The 22,131-nt window shown below is 37.6% G+C and overlaps 3 protein-coding genes across 6 annotated transcripts in view; 1 reads left to right on the plus strand and 2 right to left on the minus strand.

Moving 5' to 3' along the window:
• Window positions 1-1,379: 1,379 nt before the first annotated feature.
• Window positions 1,380-2,819, minus strand: LOC117568976 (peritrophin-48). Its single transcript, XM_034249936.2, has 2 exons — window positions 2,729-2,819; window positions 1,380-2,466 (listed from the first exon to the last, which is right to left on the minus strand). Exons 1-2 carry the CDS (start codon window positions 2,730-2,732, stop codon window positions 1,418-1,420), a joined length of 1,053 nt encoding a protein of 350 aa, XP_034105827.1. The 5' UTR covers window positions 2,733-2,819; the 3' UTR covers window positions 1,380-1,417.
• Window positions 2,820-3,891: 1,072 nt separating this feature from the next.
• On the plus strand, window positions 3,892-5,079 carry LOC117568707 (uncharacterized). Its single transcript, XM_034249521.2, has 2 exons — window positions 3,892-4,034; window positions 4,090-5,079. Exons 1-2 carry the CDS (start codon window positions 3,933-3,935, stop codon window positions 5,026-5,028), a joined length of 1,041 nt encoding a protein of 346 aa, XP_034105412.1. The 5' UTR covers window positions 3,892-3,932; the 3' UTR covers window positions 5,029-5,079.
• Window positions 5,080-6,649: 1,570 nt separating this feature from the next.
• Window positions 6,650-22,131, minus strand: part of LOC117568579 (pleckstrin homology domain-containing family G member 5) — a 32,340-nt gene continuing 16,858 nt past the window's right edge. Inside the window, exons 2-14 of one of the 4 annotated variants that reach the window (XM_034249308.2) lie at window positions 19,084-19,365; window positions 16,512-18,389; window positions 14,370-14,567; window positions 14,178-14,275; window positions 14,011-14,105; window positions 13,832-13,947; window positions 12,611-12,979; window positions 12,324-12,551; window positions 11,554-11,898; window positions 10,848-11,496; window positions 10,154-10,316; window positions 9,470-9,574; window positions 6,650-8,975 (exon numbers count right to left, since the gene is read on the minus strand). In XM_034249308.2, coding sequence (XP_034105199.1) covers window positions 8,687-8,975; window positions 9,470-9,574; window positions 10,154-10,316; window positions 10,848-11,496; window positions 11,554-11,898; window positions 12,324-12,551; window positions 12,611-12,979; window positions 13,832-13,947; window positions 14,011-14,105; window positions 14,178-14,275; window positions 14,370-14,567; window positions 16,512-18,179 — 4,323 coding nt within the window. In that variant the 5' untranslated portion in view covers window positions 18,180-18,389; window positions 19,084-19,365 and the 3' untranslated portion in view covers window positions 6,650-8,686. Of the gene's footprint in view, window positions 8,976-9,469; window positions 9,575-10,153; window positions 10,317-10,847; window positions 11,497-11,553; window positions 11,899-12,323; window positions 12,552-12,610; window positions 12,980-13,831; window positions 13,948-14,010; window positions 14,106-14,177; window positions 14,276-14,369; window positions 14,568-16,511; window positions 18,390-19,083; window positions 19,366-22,131 lie in introns of those variants that run through there. The other 3 variants (XM_052004199.1, XM_052004197.1, XM_052004198.1) reach the window with 3 other exon arrangements.

The raw sequence follows: 22,131 nt of genomic DNA on the forward strand, positions 1-22,131 counted from the left end.
TTTCTTACAAATATATTTGAACAGACAGAAAAATTAAATAATTGGCGATTAAAATTTTGAACAGAAATAAAATATTATATTTTCGTTAGATATCTTTTTTTTGTCGAATATATTAGTTGAGCATATGTGAATTCCGTTTGATTTCAAATATAGTATAAATAAGTAATAAATTCAATTATATACAATTTATTCCCAACCTATTGACATGATTTTACATTTTCCATTTATTGCCATAAGTTATATTTAGCACATAGAGAAGTATTTTTATCATGCAACATTTGAAGTTGCATAACTTTCAACATAGATAATTTAGAGACGGGAGTGTTCTAAGTAGTTCCTATAACTTTTTTTTTAATTGAGTGAAATGCGCAGTTAATACCCTCGAAGTAATTGAAGCAGTAATTATTGGACGCAAAATTTAAAAAAGGAAAGAATAAATGAAGATAAAAATTAAAATGAAAATGACTAAGAGAATATAAAAAATCACAATCTGAATAGTCGAATATAGTACGTACATGCCAACACTTTGTCTTTAATTAATATGTTGTTACAATTTTGTTTATCTTAAAAAAATGGAAGTTGATTAAAAAAACTTTTCTTTTACCATTTAATAGTTCTGAAGTTTATAGCTAATAATAAGGAATTTCCATTAATAAATTTTAGCTCGTAGTAAGAGGCAACCATTAGTCAAGCTATCGAAATTCTCGAAAATTCCCAACATGTTCAAAATGGCAATCGCGGTGTGTTTTGAAAATTTAATGGAAATGTTCATCAGATAAGTGCGAACGGCGATAACAAATTTACACCCCAAGGTATATTTTCTTTCGATTTTTTTTGGCAGTTGTTTAATGATGACAGCAACTCAGAAGTTGAGTACTTCACAAAACCTCTTCAACATCTTCACCGCAACCCGCAGCTTGTCTTGTCTGTTGTTCTGTCTTGGCATTGGTAGATAGATACTCGTGCTTGACACCTACTAATAGCAGTTAACTGAACAAGTACCAGTAAGTTATCAGTGTTCATACGGCGAGCATAGGTCGCCTTTTGTGTTTTCGATTATTTATCATATTTGTCGAAAAACCAGCGTCATTCTCAAGCAAGCCGACTTCGTCGGTCACTAGCTTCTAGTTCTGGCGTCCAGTATTTATTTTTTGTCGGATGCAGCGAGTTCTCGTAGCCTATGTTCCTCATAGTTATCAGTTCTCTTTTATTGTCTGTCTCACGCCACATTTAAATCTAGAAATAGAGAGAGAGAGAGAGACCGAGAAGAGAAGAGTGACGTAGCAACGCACAAGAAGCCGCACAAAGCCTCAGTTCTCAAACAGGATCTACCAACACAGCCAATGGTCACACCTTAAACAAACAAACATTCAACTGGATTACACTTTCTGCGACTTATTTATTATCTAATTATTTTCTACTTTCTTATGCTATATTCTATGGTGGTTTCCTTGACTTCCTTGGCACAAGCAGCATACGAGATGATCTCACTCGTGCAGCGTTGTGTCAGCTCATCAAAATACGGTTGGTCAGCGGGACAAATGCCTGTGCCGATGGTGACTCCGTCTTGACAGATGGCGTAGCCACGACATCCATCATCCGACACGTTGGCCAGCTCAACATGCGACTGCCCACGATTGACACAACGATCGTAGCTGCAATGCAACTTCTCTTGGGGCACACACGAGCCTTGCTGGGCAGCATTGAAGAAACGTCCTTCCGAGCATGTGCCGGCCAACAGCAGCATTTCTCCTGCGGCATTCTCATGGCAATAATAATATCCGTTGCAAGTCTTGCCATCGGACACAAAGATGTCTGACTGAGGACATGTCTCGGCATCTGCCATTTGGGGCGGGGGTTCGGTATGTGAGCACTGCACATTCTGCGGGTATTCGCATTTGCTCTGGGCGGCATCAAAGTAAAAGGTGTCGCTGCAGGTGTCGATGATCACGTTGCCCCTCCAGCACATTTGCCAGCCATTGCAGTTGCTGCTGTCCTTCATGAACACACCATCGGGCAGTATGTTGCAAATGCTATTCGGATCCATGCCAATTGTGCATGGATAATCCCTGATGCAGGTCTCCAGTCCGGGATTATAGTTATAACCCGCTCGGCATTCACCCAGCGTCGCTTGTCCCTCTCTGCAGTAATAGTAACCGTTGCAGGAATAAGGATCAGCCGCGAAACCAGTTTCGATTGCCGCACACGGATTGCTGGAGATGCACTTGACCTCATCGGCAGGCAAGCAGCTTTGGCTCTCTCGCTCATAGAAGTATCCTTCGTCGCAGCTGCCGCTAATCGGTGATCCATTGAAGCACTCTATCCACGTGTCGCAGGCTCGCGGATCCTTCATTTTGATGCCGTCCATAACTAGGCTGCATATTGATTCCGGATCGAATGCGCAATTTACACTTTGGAAAGCAATCAGCGCGAAGCTCAATAATACGCAGTTTAATCTAATCGAAACTGTGGAGAAAATATTATTAGTTATCATAACAAAAGGCACTTCAATAAAAATCGTTCTATTAATAACAAAAAAAAAAACATTATTGAACTCAAGAGTGTTATTATCTTAAGAGCACATTAAATTATTGAATTTAAATGTAATTTAATTTTGTTTCTTTTATTTAGAAGCACATGACTTAAAATATATTATTTTAGAATACAAATTTACATAATGTTATTCCTTTTTAAAATTCTACAAATTATTTAAAAACTATTTACTTACTCATTTTTACTATATTAAACAACAGCAAACTAAAAGACTTTACTTCGACTAAGTGAGCAGCAAGACTGGCGCTTATTGAATAACACTCGACAAATTTATTTTGTTATATACTTAATCATATATATTCTCAGGCAGTTGGTTAATAAATTTTCGAGCATTAGAGAAGACTGAAATGCCGCAAATTGTTAAAATTAGACACATATTCACACGAGTATCTCAACTTAATACCGTATTGACCATAAATTAAATGACAAATATTGCAAGTAGATAACTGCGATTCTCAAATCGTTTATAAATATGTATTACAAAAGTCAAGATAGTTGAACAATAATGGGGACAGCAAATTGCGGCTGATAACTGAATGTGCGTTGCTTTAATTTTGATTGGCTAACTAACATATTTATCATGTTGTGCGTAAAGAAAGTTTTTAATAATTTTAAAACAAAGGTCAAACACTTTATTAAGTGTGTTATCACTTTTAAAGATTATTACTATTGTTTGTTATTATGATAACTATTGGAAGTAAGCTCACGTGATTATCAATTACTAAAACAGTATAAAGTGAAACTTCCAATAGAGGTCACCTTTTTTAAGCGGACAGCACAAGGAAGTTATTGTTATGGAGTTTTCAAAAGATTAAAGAATGTAGAAATGAATGCCCAAGAGCACACATACATATATCAGAGAGCAATAAGCTTCCTTCAATCTATTTTGAACTTTTTCTAAATGTAAAAAAAGTACACAAGAAATTAGAAAATACTCACATAAATACGAACTAACATATAATGTAATTAGGAATTATCTGGGATTCCTTTTACTGAATTAGTACTGACTTTATTTAAATTTAACCATCGTTAAATCTTCTATTTCGCTTAGCAATTTCGCAGTAGCTCATGACGCCTGAAAGTATGCAATGTTTTTGTTCGCCATTTTACATGATTCATCTTAGAAAATTGTTGGTACTTCATCTTCATTTTTATCGCAGATATCGTACAAGTATAAAATCTGCGCGACTTTTGATAAGTGGTGCAAAATATGTTTTCATGTTTCAATTATTGTAGGCATAACTTAATGAAATGTGCTGCACCCAATTTGAGTTCGAGGGATGGGCCAGACTATAAATAAAGCGCATACTCCTCGAGGCGAAATAGTAAACAATTTTTCCCAGCGCTAAAAACAATCGCAATAAAGTGAGAGAATTCACATGGAAATACGCGTCCATTTCGCATTGCTAGTGGGCATCTGTTTGGGCGCGGCCCAGCCAGTGGAGGAGACTGTGAACATTGAAATCGCCGATCTGAGTCATGTGAGTTGAACAGCTCGATGGTCTGAGATCACATGACTTATAGAACTTATTACAGCTTTGTACTGGACGTACTGAAGACAACTTGGTGCCGCATCCTTACGATTGCAATGCATATTTTGCCTGCTCGACGGTGCCGGAACTTTTTTACTGCGACCACGGATTGATATTCGATGCCAATCGATTGGAGTGCGATGTGCCCGAGCGTGCTCTTTGCAATGCCAAAGAGGCACAGCAGTTGAGCACGAGCAGCCCGAACAGTGGTTATCTAGATGGTGGCAAACAATCGCAGATGGATGTCAATTGGTGGGAGCACAAGCCACATCCCATCTTTGTGGCCGTCGATGTGGCCACTGGCCTGGCGGTCAGTCCCATGGATAGATACGATCCAAAGCATGTGGAGTGTCGGCACTTTGGTGCCTACTTCTTGCCACATCCCAGCAATTGCCAGATGTACTTCATTTGCGCCTACGGCCATTTGCATCGTCATCAGTGTGGCTTGGGCACGCTGTGGAACTACAAGAGCTCCGAGTGTCAGCTGAGCGCAAGTGCCGAGTGCTATGGTCACAACAGCTTGCAGCCGGGCAAGCAAACCGAGGTGACAACGAGCACAACGCCTGGTCAGGTGACTGTCTGCTACATTGTCAGCACCAGTACAAGCTTGTCGGGTAGCAACAGTAGTAGCAACAACAGCAGCAGCAGCAGCAACTTCCCTAACATCTTCTCTAGCAGCAGCAGCAGCTTGCCCAGCAGCAGCAGCAGCGAGTCAACCACAACTACCGTGACTGCTCCATCGCCTCCGCGTGCCCCACAGAACGCTCTTACCTGCCCATCGGAGCGTCAGAGTTATCTGCCGCATGCAGGCGACTGCAGCAAGTATTATATTTGCATTGCCGGCATGCCAGTGTTGACATCCTGCCCCAAGGGTCTGTTCTGGGATCAGAAGTCAGGCTACTGCGACCAAGCCAAGAATGTCAAGTGCTTTCAGAATGAGTAAATAAATGGCTGATTACTGAATTTAACATAACTTGAATGTTTACTTGAATGCATATCAATAAAATTGTTTGTTCTTTACAAAAGTGTTGACATTTTAATTCGCTCCCACAGTTGGCGACGTCTTTGGGTTGCCTCCGCAGTCTCCGGCTCCGGTTTCTTCTGCTGCCACTTAAAGTCCGTGATGCTGGCCTTTAAACGCTGCCAATATGAGGGCAAACTTGCTTCGTTTTGTTTTTCATTCTCTAATCCCTTGGAAAAGCTAATTTCACAAAGTAAAATTATCACCAAACACAAACTTATCAATTTAGTTGCACTCATGTTTCTAGATTCAATGATAGAAGGCTAATGTTATTGTCAACGTCGTGTTGCTATTTAATCTGAATAGGCATTATTCTTATGTCTTATCAACTGGATAAGTTTTTGTATCACTTGCAATTGCTTAACAATTCATGATTAGATATCATACTTGAATTTCATGCAAGCTCCGCACAAACTGATTTCTGTTCTGTTGCTGTTAATGTGGTCTGACGAAAGCTGAATGATATGGCTTCAAACTACACTCTGTTAGCATATACACAAGTTTAACAGAACTCTGTTACTAGCATAAAGCTGTAAAGTAAATGACATGTTATACCATGAATAGCCGCCATTTTGAAATGAACGCTGGAAACGGAAGTTGATAAGTTAAATGGAGAAGATACGAGTCATTTAACTTATATCTTCATTATAATTAGAATTGGTCTTTTACAAATAATTGTAGTGATTTTCTTTAAGGACTGGGTTCGAAAATAAAAGAATGTTGAAATTAAACTTTATTCTTTAGCGACATACCTTGCACAACAATGCTTCCTGAAGGCTTTGTTGCTTCTCATTGAAATAAGCATTTTTATTTGTTATTTCAATTAAATGATAATAATGAACTTCCGGTATAAGCAATATTCTTGCGTCTTGATTTACACAACGCATTGCATTTGAATTATTGCTTAAGGAGATTTTTTTATCCTGCCGCAAGTGTGGAAACTTTAAAATTTACTGACGTTTCTTTTAATTACCTTGTTTGATAGAATTCTTGAAATTGTATTCATTGTAAAATAAAACAATTTGTATCGTTTTCCTCATTTAATCAATAAATTCTTTAACATTTTATTTTGTACTTACATTAAGTATTTACTGGTGTAAATAAAGCTATTTTTTGTATTACATTTATTACTAAGTATTAATTATTGTACTTCATTACAGTAGATACACATGCATGCAAGTAAGAATATTGCGTTTAGAATTGGGATGGGTACGTGACTTCGTGGTTTTTCCGTGACACGAGCACGCACGACTCAAAGAACTATGCCCAAGTTGTTAGCTGTAATTGTAATTTTATATATAGATTGTAATCAATCGGACAGACAAACTAAACTAGATCTAAAACACTACACAAACTGTTTTTCTGCCGAATGAAAATTCAAATTCTTCGTGAATAATATTCCGTGAATAATATTGTTCCGAAAATAGTCTAGTGTTGAGTCGTGCGTGTCGTGGGTTCAAAGCATTTATCGTGCGAGTCTGAAGCTTGTGATTCGTGGCGAGCAGTGTTGAAAAATGCCAAATGCGAAACGCGACCATCTCTCTTCCTTTTGAAATCTCCATCGTGTGTTGGTTTTTAGTTTTATTTTTCTTTTTCTTTTTGCGCTTTCTGATATAACAGAACACTACAGTTTATATTGGAAATATATGTATGTTTATGTATATGTCTGTATACTTAAAATACATTCTCAATTGCACGCTTAATAATACTGTGGGAGTAGCTATGTATATTAATCCAGAATATGTGTAAATATTTAAAATATGCTTTCACTGTAAATACAATTTAACTGTTCATGACTACAACATAATATATATATATAAGTATATACTTATGTAATTATTAATCATTTCATTTGTACACTAACAATAAAAACAATTATATTTGTAGCTTAAGTGTAATTAAGAACGTATGTCACATGTTGTCTTCGTTTTCTTGTTTTTTAATGTATAAAACTAATTTTACCGAGTAACAACTAATACAATTTCACATTACAATGTTGAACTTCCATATCTTTGCTTTACTTTTTTAATTATAGTCTACGCTAGACAGCAATCTTACTGTTGCACTATTGGATCGTTAATTATTATTATTTCCTTTTGTTTTGATTAAGTAATAAGTAGTGCAGTTAATATGATGGATAGGTATAATTAAATTAGCCAGAAAATAACCACGATTATTGGGTAATATTAATGGCAGGAAGAGCGGTAATCATTCCTTAGGCACTAGATGTCTATCGGTAAACAACTATTCAACTAACAGAGACAAATCATTTTGAATTGATTAGTAACATCATCATTAACATTATTAGACTTGCTTAAAGCCATATTATGTAAGCTATCACATATTTGAAATAATTGTAATGTCCGCAATTAAAGTGAATGTATGCAACAGGATTATTTTGGGCAGAAGCATGAACTGTATGTAGAACAAATTAATTAGAGTTCGCCGAAGTATTGGAAAGAACCCCTGCGCTTTGGATACAATCATTTTAGTGCTGCAAAACTATCGATTGTGGATAACGATTAACTCTGACTATCGCCATACTATTGATTAATTTAAAATGATTTCAAATGCATGCAGTTAAAAGTTAAATTTAGAATAAAATATTTCTGTAATTTAAAGTGTAATTTTTAATAGTTAATAAAACTATATACGTTAAATTCTATTGATACTATGGATAGTTTTGCAGGACAAATTTAAGTTGAATAGATTAGTGTGTTTAAGCATAGTTAAGTACATATTTAGTGGTGGCTCTATTTCTATATCTATGTCTTTGTTTAACTAAAAACGAGAGTGCTTAAATGGAAGATCCCCTCTGTCTAGGTCTACATTAAAACCCAACTACAGCACTACATATAATCATATTTACTTATTCTTTTTTGTAACTTTGTTGTTGTCTCTTGTTGCGCTTTTAAAATAGTTATACTACAAATAATTAAAAACTGTCCAACAGTAAACTAAATTTCACATTTCAAATGGCAAATAGTATATGGAGAAATCTTTATATATGTTATATGGTAGTCTGATATGGCCGCTTACTTAAGAACTTTTTAAGTTGAATTCAAATAGTTTTCAGACGGACGCGATGATCGATCGATCGATGTGGTCAACATAGTATATGGTATAATCAATATATAACTGCTATCTTATCATATGTATATTGTATGTATATATACATATTATTGTAACATATTATAAATGTTGGTTATGTGTATGGCATATTTGTTCATTGATATAGAAAATGTGTGTTTGCTGTCAATGTCTTTTTCTTTATTTGGAAGAGTACCATTCGTATAGCTTCTAAGAATTGTTTTGTTTTTGTTTTCATTATATCGATTTCTAGATATGTATGTAGACTTGGATAGACAATGGGAATGGGGAGCACATATGTATATAGAATATAGTTTTGTTTTTTCTTGGAATGTAAGTTATAATATGTATGTATGTATGTAGGTGTATATATACTTTGTATTTGTATCTTATTTTGGACCCAAAAAGTGTATTCTATTCTCTTCACTGTTCACTGTGTTTAGCTAAAGCTTTTGCATTGCATTGATGATATATTGAAATTGTAAAATTGTTAAACGTCTGTTTCATTGCTTGGGTGTCGCTGGAGACTTTGCAACGGCGTCTGATGGGAGATCTGCTTCTGGAGCAGCGGCGGGCCACCAACACCTGGACCACCGATTGCCTCATAGCCTTGGGCGGTGCTGCCGGGCGAGTTGTGGTGCGATCGCGGACTGGGCGGTGTGGGCGTGGCGGGTATCTGATGCCAGTTAATACTGTTCTGAGAAGTGATATTGCGTGTCTTCAGCAGGGGTGGGTTCTTCGTTGACGTCGAGAAGGCCATGCCACGTCGCAGAGGCACTCTGCAGATACACAGATACACACACACACACGCGTACACACGCACAGTTTAGTTATCGATAGTATCGATAGACGATAGTCGGATGAATGGACATTGAAGATTGAATTACATACAAAATGCGGGGTAGATGGAACAGTTAATTCGCATTCAATGCAAGCGAGTATGGTCTAGTCGAGTGTGCTCGACCTGCAGATACCCTGTACCCAGCTGATGATGTACACCACGATTCACACACACATACACACACACACACGAAAACAGGACACCAACACATACAAAACGTCACACACACACACACATAAGCAGCCAGTTTATGAAGGGAATGAGGGAAAGAAAAGAATATTTATGGAATATGGAACAATTCAACTCAAACCTTTAGCTAACGAAATTTGTTTTCTTTAGCAAGGAGAATTCCTATAATCAGTCGGACAGACACACGGACTCTCAAGAGTACAGGGTATTTGTTGCACCCCTAATTCGACGCTGCTGACTCACCTAGTTGGGCTCGGTGGCGGATACGAAATGCCGCGGTGACTGGGCGATAACAATAAGTTGCCCGAGTGACTAGTTGTTGTGCCCGGCACAAGCAAGGTGTTGTTACTATAAATATGGGTTAAAGTTAGCGGCAAACAACAGACGATATTGACAATCGTGGAGGACTACAACAAAACCACAAAGAAGCAAACTCAAGTACAAATTGTGAGAGATCAGCTAAACTTTTTGTTAATCAGTGGATTAAGAAACCAAAAAGGAAACGAACAGTCGGAAGCATGTACGAACATTAAAGCAGATGATCGAATATATATATGTATCTATGTACTTTGTATGCGAATGACAGCGCTACGATTAAAGTATTTTATAAAAAAAAATAATATATATATAGTGTATTGTAAAATGTTTGATTGCTTCACAAATAACAAAACTTAGTACAAGTATTTTTAAATAATGCTAACTATCGATATAAATATGCAGTTCTTAATGATACGAGTGTACAGTATATATAAATATATATAGTTGATGTATATATGGACGGTCGTGACGACGTATACAGATAGAGATTAATGACTGACGACTGAAGAATTCCCAATCGCATGATTATAATGATGAGTTGTAGTTGTTGTTGTTGTTTTTCTAGATGAGTATGTGAATGGACTTGACATGCTCGCTAGCGATACTTACGTCTGACTGTGCGGTATGCTCAAGTTGGGCAGACTCTGGCCCAAATGGTTGACGGGCTGCACGGACAGCGTGTTGTTTGACGTGGAGGAAATTGTGCCAATCTTTGGCTTGGGCAAACCAGCAAACAAATGCTGTTTACTCTTCGATGGCTGCCCATGATTAGCTGCAAAGAGAATTGTGATTAATATCGCCAATTAATTAACATATGATTATAGAAATGAGTGACTTAAAGTTGGGAAATACAATTGATTTGGAAAGAAAATTATATTTGAAATATAACTTGTAAAAAATTGAATACAATTCAATTAATTCACGTTTAAATATGCAATATTTTTGAGCTAATGAAAGATAGATTAAAATCGTTTGTCTTCTAGTATTCAAAAAATATATCAAATTGAGTCGAATGTTGATTTCACTTAAGAAATTATTTGCTTCATTACTCTCTATAGAAATTATTGTCATCTTTTGTGAATTGAATTATGTTACTAAACTTTTGTTTTCTTTTTAAAAGATTATGTGAATTGTTAAGGTTGCCAACATGCTTTTATCTTCTTAAAAATAATAATATTGTATCTAAAATTGAATCGAATTTTTGCAATTTAGAAATATTTTCGATCTATAGAACTTTATTCTCATACTCAATTCGAATTCAATTTATACACACAATTCAATTTGTTATTTATGACTGGCTTACCCATCAAACTGAATCCATCATCGCTGGAGAGGGAGTTGGTCTTCTCAAAGTCGACGGAAATGTTGCGTGAATCGTTCCACTCGACGCTGCCGCTGTGACTGTTGTTGGCACTGGACACATGACTGCACATGGACGAATTGATGGGCGACTTGCGCACACCCAGCGAATCGCCAGTAGCCGCACTCGCTGCACTGCCTCCAAAGCGGAAGCTATCACCGCCATTGCCGCTAATGCCGCGCTTCAGTCTTTGATAGATGGTCTTGGCCCGCCAGAGGGCATCGTACCAGTTCTTGGCCTCCGTGCACTGCAGCGTAAACGCTGTCGTCGCCACATGGAACTCATTGAGATACACACAATTGAGCGTATTATTGGGCGCCAGATGCACAATCAAATGATCCGTTAAATATGGCTGTCGAATAACCTTAAGAGCGCCCAATCCCTTGCGGGCAATCGTTTTGCACACGAGCAATATGTCGGTCAGCAGAAAACAGTGCACATCACTCTTGCTGACGTTGTCCTTGAACTTGTGATCGCCCTCCATGAACAGATGACGCACCTGATAAGCGGGACAACCTCGCATCGGAGCGCACAAATCAAACATCTGGCTGTGCTGCTTGATCAGCTTGTCCAGCACCTCGTTGTTGGTGTCCTGTCAGTAGTAAAGTTAATACTATCCGATAAATTGATCTATTTTACAATCACTTACCACCACTTCGTAGGATTCAATGCGCGCCATGACGCCTTTGAGGCGTTCGCTCTCCTGCCGCATGGTCAGATGATTGTTCACACTGCCCACAAAATTCTCCACACTGTGTATCATAATATCCATCACCTCGATCTCCTCCACATCGTCCATTTGCTTACGAATGGCAGTCAGCAGCAAGCTGTATTTGGTCAGACGTTGCATGGGACGCACCACAATGTCGGCCAGGCGCAGGCGATTGCACATCTTCTGGGACTCACACCAAGCCAAATAAGCGGTGAATAGAGCGTTGTTCTGGTTCAGCTCCTTGCAGTAAAATTGACACGTGCTCTGCTCTGCACAGTAGACCTAAGAAAAGAGCATTACATGTTTGTTAAGTTGTAGAGAATAAGATCTATATCCTTGCACATATTTTCAGATGTTTAAAGCAGGTGAATTGATGAATCAGATTTGAATCTATCTATAAAGTTCTTTAAGTAGTTTTTAGAGTTTGTAGCATAGAAAATTAAAATTTCTGATGTGTCCCTTTGTCAAAAATATGCTGCCTTATTTGGTCAGCAATTACTTTTTATAGAAGCACATTAAGGTAAATTTTTTAATTTTTAAGTAGTTTCTAAAGAATGTATCCCTTTGTCAAAAATATGCTGCTTTATTTGATTAATTACTTTTTAAATGAGCACATTTTTTGAAATAAAAAGTTTTTAAAATTGCAATATTTTCCACATTTATATTAGTATGGAAAGTGAAACCGTTCAGCAAATGCCGCTACTCACTTTGTAGGGCGCAAATGTGGAGGCAAATGTTATGAAGCCCTCCTGGAAGAAGGCGCACTTCAGTGGCTCTCGTGTCCGCGCGCTATGCGCCACCATCGGATACAACCAGAGTGTCCAGAACTTGATGTTTGCCTCGCAAACAGAACGTATGTTGGAGAACAACCGATGCTGATCGACCTCAATCAGCAGGCGTTCCTCTTGCACCGCCTCCAAGCAGGCCAGAAAGAGCTGTAACCAATTAATGATTTTATTAAATGTTTCTTAAACTTTAATAAGCTCGAGCTTACATCTGTCACAGTTTGCAATGCGTGTATGTAGTAAACCTCAGTGGTGACCAGTTCCCAGATGGCAGTTTGTATCTTAATCTCGCTATCACTCATCGCCTCGCTGTCAACGAAATCCCGCCATGTCTTGTCCATATTCTGCAAATAGTCCAACGAATCCGAGAGTGTTGCATGCTCAAAGCCCAAAGCATCGGGACGCTGTGGCACACCATTCTTGGCAAAGTTGTTCAGCAGCTCGTACAGTTGACTCTGCTGTGGATTTTTGATGCCAAATATGGAAGACCAACGCTGCTTAATCTGTTTGCCCGTCGATTCACTGGTCTCCTCTGTCGAGGCGGAGGAGAGCAGACGCGGTGGTCGTTGACGAGAACCCTGCGGAAGAGAATGAGATATGGGATTAGTTTCAGTTGTGTTGTGTAGTAACAAGTTGGGAACTTAAGTAACCAGCAGTCGATACTCGTTATCCAATAACAAGTTTAAACTGTGTAGCACATATTACTTTGGTTTCATGGGCGACTCTTAAGTATATTATCATAATGAAAAGTTTTATGAAATATTTAGAATGTTGATGTCTCCATGTCAAAAGGAAAATAATAGAGTGGTTTATTTTTAGTTATTTTTATAAATACACTTATTAAATGGAAGTTTGGAAGTTGACTAAGTATTAACAAGTTTAAGCTGTGCAGCTTTTTTTGCACTATCTTGGAAAACTTGCAAGGTTATTATCTTAATGTAATCTTATGAAATGAAAACATTATTGTTTCAATTGGTAAGCTCGAAAAGAACAAATTATAAAATAAATTTGAAGAGCGTGCATCAAAAAATAGAAAAGTTTATTTGATGTTATGATATGAAGAAAAGAGTGAAGAAAACAACAGTCGACGCTTTGCACTTTATAAAATTATTTCTTAAATGACTTTCAAGATTATTATCATGATGAAATGTTTTATTATGTATTCATAATACTATTGTTCCAATCTCAAAGAGTGAAAAGAAAAAATTCTAAAATAAGAGTGAGGTGCGTGCATCGAAAATAAGTATTGTTCCCAAATTTAGAAACCCAAGCTCTTGGAGTCTCTGAATAACAAAAGAACTGACAGCTTCGACAGCTCATCTGTACACTCTGCTTTCTTTTCTCAGAAATGCTTTACCTCCTACAACAATTTGTAGTTGGCTCTAAGTTATTGCCACCCTTCCACACTCTGGATACAAAAGAGTACTCACAAATGAAGCTGCTTTCTGCAGAGTCTTGCGACTGTTGTCGCGCTCGGTGACCACCAGATGATGTCCAGCCAAGCTCTCTACGTCGGTGTGCTCGTCCAGTAAACTACTCGCTGCACCTGTCAAGGAATACGAGATGAAGTCAAATAAATCGACCTTTTTATTTAGACTAGAAAACCAACCCGTGTCCAGGTGACTGAGGCTGGGATTGCTGTCGGTGACCGTGATCTGGGAGAAGCTCAGGTTCCGTCTGTCCAATGCCTGTCTAAGTGCATGCCTGGGAATGAAAAGAGAAATGCTTAATCAAAGTGCCATATTATTTCAGTTGGCGCACTTTTCAATTACTTACTGCAGAGTTCTGCCCTTGATCGCGGGGATGAATTCCTCGTCGGGCAACTGCGGTGTTTCCAGGCAAAAGGATACCGAAAAGTATTCCGCACTCGATGCCTATTGATATATTTTTGTGCAAACAATAAATAATAATCATAATCATAAACGTAATCGTAATCGTAATCGTAATCATAATCATATGGTTACACACCGGTTTCTCGTGGGTCGAGGAGGAGGAGGACGCCAGCAGCCGCTGCTGTTGCTGTTGGTGGCCAAAGGAATCGAGAGGCGGTATCAGAGTCCCGGGGGCAGTCGTCGTCGTCGTTGTCGTTGTGGGTGCGGCTGCTTCGTGATGGCATGGCACCACCGTGTCGAGGCCATCCAAGTGGGTGAGACTTTTTGATTTCAGCTGAAATGAAATAAATTACAAAACTACCATGTGAGTCATGCTCGCTTTACTGGGGCACAGCAACGACGATGGCAACGGCGACTCCAATATTGATTCACACGCGCATTTCAATCGCAATTTGAATTTATTCATAGTCAATGCGCATATACTAATCTCATTAGCATACATAAATAAATTATTATTAAACGTCAAACATCTGTTTAAAATGGGCATCAAATTAATATCGATCAAATGCAAAGCAAAACAACAAAAAGCAAAAAAAATAACCAACTAGGCATAAATTAACATAATCGCCATGTTTTCGGCCATGTAAGTTTAGGGGTTGCTTGTGTGTCCTTTTTTTTGGCCGATTAAAGAGCTACTTTGACCACAGCTTGTGGCTTTAAGATTAGTGTAATAAATACAAAATGTATATAAATAATAATTATAATAAATAAATTGTTTACAGAGAATATTCCTACACATTAAAAAAATTTAAGTACTGAATTTTAAACGTAAATTTACCAAGTAAGAAAGCTGCAGTCAAGTGTGCTCGAATAAGAGCATTACAGTGCGGTATTAACTTTAAAATATACCGCAAAATACTACAAATATACCAAATGTTATTTTTAAAATACCATAGAGTGCAAAATATACCAGATTGTCAGACAAAGAAACTAAGTAGGCATTTTTTCCCACACAAAAGTATGTTTTAAATAACTTCTAGAATTTTGATCTGATTGCAATATTTAATATATATTAAACTCCTTCTGACAGTTACATAGCTTTTTACTCAATGGGTAAGGGGTATAATTAAGGCTTTAAGTTTTGTACCATAAATACGAATTGTGCATAAAGAATAAATATAATAAATAAATTGACCCTAAAACAAAAATTAAAGTAACAATTTGCGAAATTAAATCAGAACCTAAATTTCAATACTAAGAGAAGTTCCCTACTGCTCTTGAAAATTCTATTTTTTCTTACAAAAAACCGACTAACACATATATTTATTTAACAATAATAGTACTGCAAGCATTCTGAAAATGAATTGAGAGTGCTCTGTAATGCAATAAGAAGCACACAAGTTATTTGTGCCTGCATTTAAGTGCACTTCGAATAGTTTGAAGTGGCGGAAAAGTCGACAGCATGCTGATAACCAAAGAGAAATGGGTAGCAAATGGGAAATGGGCAGGTGATTAAAAATGAATCGATCCAAAAAGTAGGAAGGAGAGGGACGCACATAAAAATAAATTAATGATGAAACTAAAGAGGTAATTACCACTAATAGGCAACTAATTGCTCGTACATCAACTGAGAAACTTTATAAATAAAATGAAATGAAACAAAAGTAATGTATAAATTGAAAAGGTCTTTATTTTCACATTACGCACACAGTGAGAAAAATACATTCAAAAAATAAGAATATATTTTTTATTTTAAGAATTTTAGATTCTTAAGAATGCAACTTAAAACAAAATTAAAATATAAATTTCATTAATAAATTTAAAAGGTTCTTAATATCAGAAAGTTACGTTCTAGAAATATCTTAATAAAGTGAAATAAAAACATAAGTCTTAAACACTTTTTATTTAAATTATTAAAACTTGTAAACCTTACAAATAAAAAGAATTAATAGTTATGTATAAGTCTTATAAAGTGTTTTAATCGGAGCGTAAACAAAATACGAGGGATTCTAAAAACACATTAAACATAATATTAAAATGATGTTCCAAATAAATTACAAATGTTCATCCTAAATATAAATCATAAAAATAGGTATTTAAAATGTATTCTATAAATGTATCTTATTAGATTTGGAATGGAAACAAAATTCAAAGGATATATAAAATATTAAATTAAACATAAATAGCAAATTGTAAACTTGGCTTTCAAATGCATTCCTGAATGTAGATCTCTTTTTCTCTGAGTGTAACACGGATGGGAACTGCAGCAAATACTTACTTGAAGTTTGCTCGTGGGCGGCGAGACAACTAGACAGATTTTCATGGTAGCACGTAGAAACTCGTCACGTTTGGTCCTCAGATCTGCGGGCACGGCGATGGGCGAAGTGGCCGTGGGCAGAAATGGATTCAGAGTGTGCACCAGCACCGTGGAGCTGAGACTGTCCGTCGTGGGTGAACTGGACATCGCCACACGTTGTTGCGAATGCAGCTGATGCTGTTGCTGCTGCTGCTGCTGCTGTTGATGATGATGAAGAGGATGTTGATGGGAATGTGTTTGCTGTTGTCCTGCTGAATTGTGCTCCTTGTGCTGCAGCAGCCGCGTGGGCGAGTTCAAGCTGAAGAGCTTGCGCCTGTGTCGCCCAGGCGTTGACGATGAACTCGATGCCGGACTGGGCGTGGGTCCTTGTGGTCCTGCGTCGCTGTATGTGGACTCCTGCGAGCCGGCTCGACTGTAGCTGGGCGTCGGCATTTGAGTGGAACGCTGCAGTTCCTCGGGCTGCTCTTGGAGATCATCCTGCTCGTAAGTGCTGTGATAGGTGCGTGCGGTAATCTCGGGCAGAAACGGATTGTTGGGTGACGTCAGCGTGTACTGATAATATGCACCCGCATCGCTGCTCTCCACGGGCAGCGTGCCATCTACATCTGTGTCATAGTTGGCCGTCTCCTCGGGAAACGAAGAAGTGTTCAGATCGTGCGAGACAACATGCGTGCCAAGTTGTTCCCATTCCCCCGACGACGAGTTGTATGAGGAGGCAGTGAAGCCATCGTTTGAGTGTCCCTGAAAGCTGCGAGTGCTCTCGTTGCTGCTTTTGAACAGAAAGTTCTGCAGCCTCGTAATGCGCACCGAGCTGCTCTCGCTGGTCAAGCTGCAGCTGCGACTGGCTGTCGCAGGAGCAGCAGCTGCTGCTGCTGATGTGGAGGAAGCTGCAGCAACTGTTGGGGCTGCTGCTGTTGGAATACTGCTTTGAGTTAGTGTGGCAGAGTTAACAGGTGCTTCGTTGCGTCGCTTGAGCAGCTGCTCGGGCAGCTCGCTGCTCAGCTCGCCGCCCATTTCGAAGCTCTGCTGACAGGACCAATAATAGATGTTCGACTGCGATCCGAGATCGTAGCAGCTGCTGCTCTCGAGCGAGCTGCTCGAGTTCGTGTTGGTGGCAACGCTGCTCAGATGCTCGTAGGCAAACTCGGGCGGCGTGCACTCGTCGGGACTGTCGAGCAGCAACGCCGTATTAATGTGTCCTCCACCTCCAACTCCTCCCAATCCCAATCCCAGGCCAGGCAACTGCACCTGACTGGCGACGACCACAGCTGGTCGTTTCTTATTGTCTTGGCTGTCCTCACGCTTCAACTCCAGCGGACTGCGCTCACGATGGCGAAAGGATCGTCGCAGTCGCTCGGCGAGTTTCGATTGCTTGTGTGGCGGCTTCTCTTTGGGCTTCTCCTTGGCGTGTCCCAGGAGCTGCACTTTGTCAGTCTTTGTGTCTTTGCGTGTCTCCTCCAGCAGTTTCTCGTGCATTGTCCACTCGAACTCGAGCACTTCCAGCTGCTGCTTCCTGTGTTTGCTGTTGTGGTTGTGGTGTTTGGCAACAATTCTCGCTATTGTCTGTTGGGGTCCCTCTTCTCTATTGTTGGCTAATACGATCTGCAGTTCGGCCAGACTGCCACCCATTACGTTTGTCACTCCGCCCGCAACCAAAAGTTCAGTTCTGTTATTCCCCCTGCCTTGGTCGGATATCTTTAAAAAGTGTTAATTTCCCGCCCCGCCAAATAACAATCAATTATTTCTTAACATTTCCTGTTTCCTTCCCGCTTCACAACTACTTTTCGTTGTACAAACATTTCCTAATCAATTTACTTTGATTATATTCGTTGATTTCAGCTGTAATTGGAAAGCAGATGTAAAATACTTATTTAATTTTGGTACGCTGTAAAACTTCTAACTCATAAAATATGAAGAAATCGATTCCTGCTTCTTTTGAATCCAAACTATTCAAATTAATTTTTATGTTGCACATATGGCATAATTATCTAACTCTGAAATAAAATATATAAAATCTTAGCAACATTTCCAAGAATTCAAACTATTTTAATAAATTAATGTTACGGATTTTCATTAACATTATAAATTCCTGCGACCTAAATGGAACATTTCGGAAATTTAAATCTAAAATATAATATCATTATATTTTTTCAAACATGTTCTCTTTAAAGCATTTCCAAGTTGAGTTTGTAATGGATTGAAGCGACAATAAACTACATATTAAACATTGAAAATAAGCAACCCAAACTAAATCTGCTTTTGCCTAAGTTCACATTAAAACTGAAAAATGTTCCTGCAAGTTTCTATTTAAAACTCTTTCCTTTTCAATTCGAAAACTGTTGAAAATATTTCTTATCATTAATTTACTCAGTTAATCTGACTCATTTATAATAAGAAGACTTAATGCTAACGTCTGCAACTATAGCTTTATATCACTTTCCTAGGAACATAATTTACAATCGTTCTGAACTGTAATTTCCTTTTATTCAGTACGCTCTTCACATCAATTGAGCGTAATTCACAACATACTCACCTCATCCGGGTCGTCAGTGAAGTGTAACAAAAGTGCTTGGGGTTTTCCTTATTTCCTTGTAAGATTTATACACGTTTTCGCTTTTCTTTTCTTTTCACACATTTACGTTTGAGAAATTGTTTTCCGCTTTGATTTTTTCGTTGATTTTCTTAAGTCACACATTGCGAGGCTTTATACTATATAATGCCAACCGACAACAAAAATACGTTTGCTATATGCATTGTAACTCGCACTCTTGGTACAGGTGTTAATAGGGGTAAATAGGCGCTATAGGGAATGAACCTTTATGTGAAATATGGATATAAATTACACAAGTTAATATCAAAAGAAAACAAGTACGAGAACTACAGTCGAGTATGCTCGACTACTAAATATACGCTACACAATTTTAATAAAAGCAAAACATTGCGGTATTATTCTTAAAATGTACCGAATCAATATACCAAAAATATAAAAATATACTGAATGGTGTATTTGGGACATGGAACAAAAACCATAGAATAGAATTCTAAAAATATACTGAATGCTATATTTAGTATATGGGTCTAAATATACCATAGAGTTTATAATATACCAGAGTGTCATCCATTATTACTTATTTAACTTCTTCAATTTATATTTCAGTAATCGTAATCCTTAGACTGTTGAATATATTTATTTATAGGTTCAGAGATGCCTCCTTTTGCCTGTTACATACATTTCCATGATAATACCGTTTTACCCTACAAAAATAGATGCAATTGCTAAGATCCGACAAGAAACAATTGCAGATTAAACTACTTCCATCCACTTTTCATACATAGAACTAAATCACTCTAGCGGCATAAGGAAGAGGCATAACTATCCAATTTGCTGCTGCTACAAAAATACACGCTTCAATTAGAGAGCGAAAAATAATACGAGTGTGCCAAAAAAAAAAAGAGAAAGCATTCCAATTGTATTATTTTTATACGTTGGCGCAGGCAGCACTTTGTGCACCCTTGTGACAATATTTATACAAAAAACTATATTCAAATAAAAAACCGAGAGAGAGAGAGAGAGAGAGAGAGAGAGAGAGAGAGAGAGAAAGCTCAACAACTAAGTAATATCGTTAGTGAATGGCACTTCTCGCTTTACAAATTGTCCTTGATACCGAATTGAAATGCCATCAGACGAGCTGGGCAAAGTTTTCATAAAAATAAAAATGAAATAATAAAATCAATTATTCACAAAAATAAAAAAAAAGGGATGGCCATTGAGACCATCTGCCAGCTGGACGAATGGCCAAATGGATGGACGAATGGATGGATGGCCAAGCGAAAAATCCAAAACGGATTATAACCATTTCAGAAGGGGCTTCTCTTCTCACATTTCTAGCCAGGCCAAGCTGATGTCATTTCAGCTGAAAACATTTCGCACATTTTTCAAACTATTGATTTGTATTGGCTGTGGAAGGAGATGAGGGAAGGGAACAGAGAATAGGAATAGGAATAGGAATAGTAGAGCATTGTGGGTGTGCCTATGACCAGAAGGAATCTAGTTAAAAACTCCATGGACTATAAATGCAATTAGCAGCTCTCAGTTTGATTTATAGTTAAAGAACGAAGGAAGCCAACACACAACCAACCTTTGGCCTGCCTGTTGGCACCTCACTTGATTTAACTACGATTTGACCTCATTGCACTATCGTTTATTACCCACCACGTATGTAAGACACAACAAGCAGCTAACTAACCCATTTATCCAAGAACATTTTCTATCTACAGCAAAAAAAAAACAAAAAAAAAAAAGGAAGGAAGGGAAAAAAGTTGCTCTTTTTCTTTGTTGCGGTTCAGCTGGAACGAAGAACTGAAAACTCTGTAAGGTTGCTTCGAAATCGATTTAAATGTTTTGTTTGCGTGTTTCGCGAATTACCGACGTTACTCTTACCATTACATTGAGGTAAGGCCTAAATGTAAGGTTGTGTGTGTGTGTGTGTGCAGTCGACTCTTTATTGTGTCCTAGATAGAACAGCTAAGAACAGCTCTAGTCAATATTGCTCGGTTAGGAAACACCATCAACCCACATAGAGTGTACTATACTCTTCCTCATCCCTCTCTCCACTCTCTCTCTCTCTCTCTCTCTCTCTCGCTCCTCTTCATCATCGCCGTAGCACATGCAGCAGTACTAACATATTCATTTCACTTGTGCACACATACCCTCGACTCGACTCTACTCGACTATTCGCGTATCGTATAAACACAATCAACGAGCACATTGCAAAACCCAACTGAACCGAACCGAATTCAACCGGCATTGGCCGTGTTCTTTTTTTTATGGCCATAAAAAACGGAGTCGCTGGCGATCTAATCAAACGCCACACACATAACATCGCCAAACAGGCAAATATTTATTGCTGAGAATTGTGCTACGACTTCTTTTTCGCTAGTTGCACTGTTCGTAAAACTTAATTATCGATTAAAGTTTTATGACCAAGTTGCAAAATAACAATTCCTTATTGCCAGCAAACTATTCTATTCTAACAGCATATAAATTTATAGTATTTTCTATTCAATAGCATTCGTTTTAATGTATATGCAGTATATCGACATAGAAAATATAGCGATTGGTAAATTTGATTAGAAATACAAAAATCATATTCTCATAAATATACGCATAAATATTAATTTTCGATTCTTAAGAAATTAAAATACGCATAAAAATAAGCTTAAGTAATAATTTTCTATTCTTAAGTATTTTTTCGGTATATTAAAATATACATAAATATAAGCATAATAATAATTTCTATTCCTAAGTATTTTTTCGGTATGGTATATTTTAATATACCTAAGAATAGAGACTTAATATACTCATAAATATAAATTTTCTGATCTTAAGTTTTTTCTCGGTATTTATACTTAATAATATAATATATATTTTACAATACTTAAGAATATAAAATTACTATTTAACTTTTCTATTCTTAAGTAAATATACCGACAAATTTTTAAGAATTTATTTATTTATTATGCCTATATAGAAAATTAATATTTATGCGTATATTAATTTTCAATTCTTAAGTTTTTTTCG

The sequence above is a fragment of the Drosophila albomicans genome, chromosome 3 (genome assembly GCF_009650485.2).
Source record: "Drosophila albomicans strain 15112-1751.03 chromosome 3, ASM965048v2, whole genome shotgun sequence".
Taxonomy (NCBI): Eukaryota; Metazoa; Arthropoda; class Insecta; order Diptera; family Drosophilidae; genus Drosophila; species Drosophila albomicans.

Excerpts from the sequence above, each read along its gene's own strand:
- LOC117568707 (XM_034249521.2), top strand. The coding sequence starts at position 3,933 with ATGGAAATACGCGTCCATTTCGCATTGCTAGTGGGCATCTGTTTGGGC. Across the intron at positions 4,035-4,089 it reads AAATCGCCGATCTGAGTCAT|CTTTGTACTGGACGTACTGA; the intron begins GTGAGTTGAACA and ends AACTTATTACAG.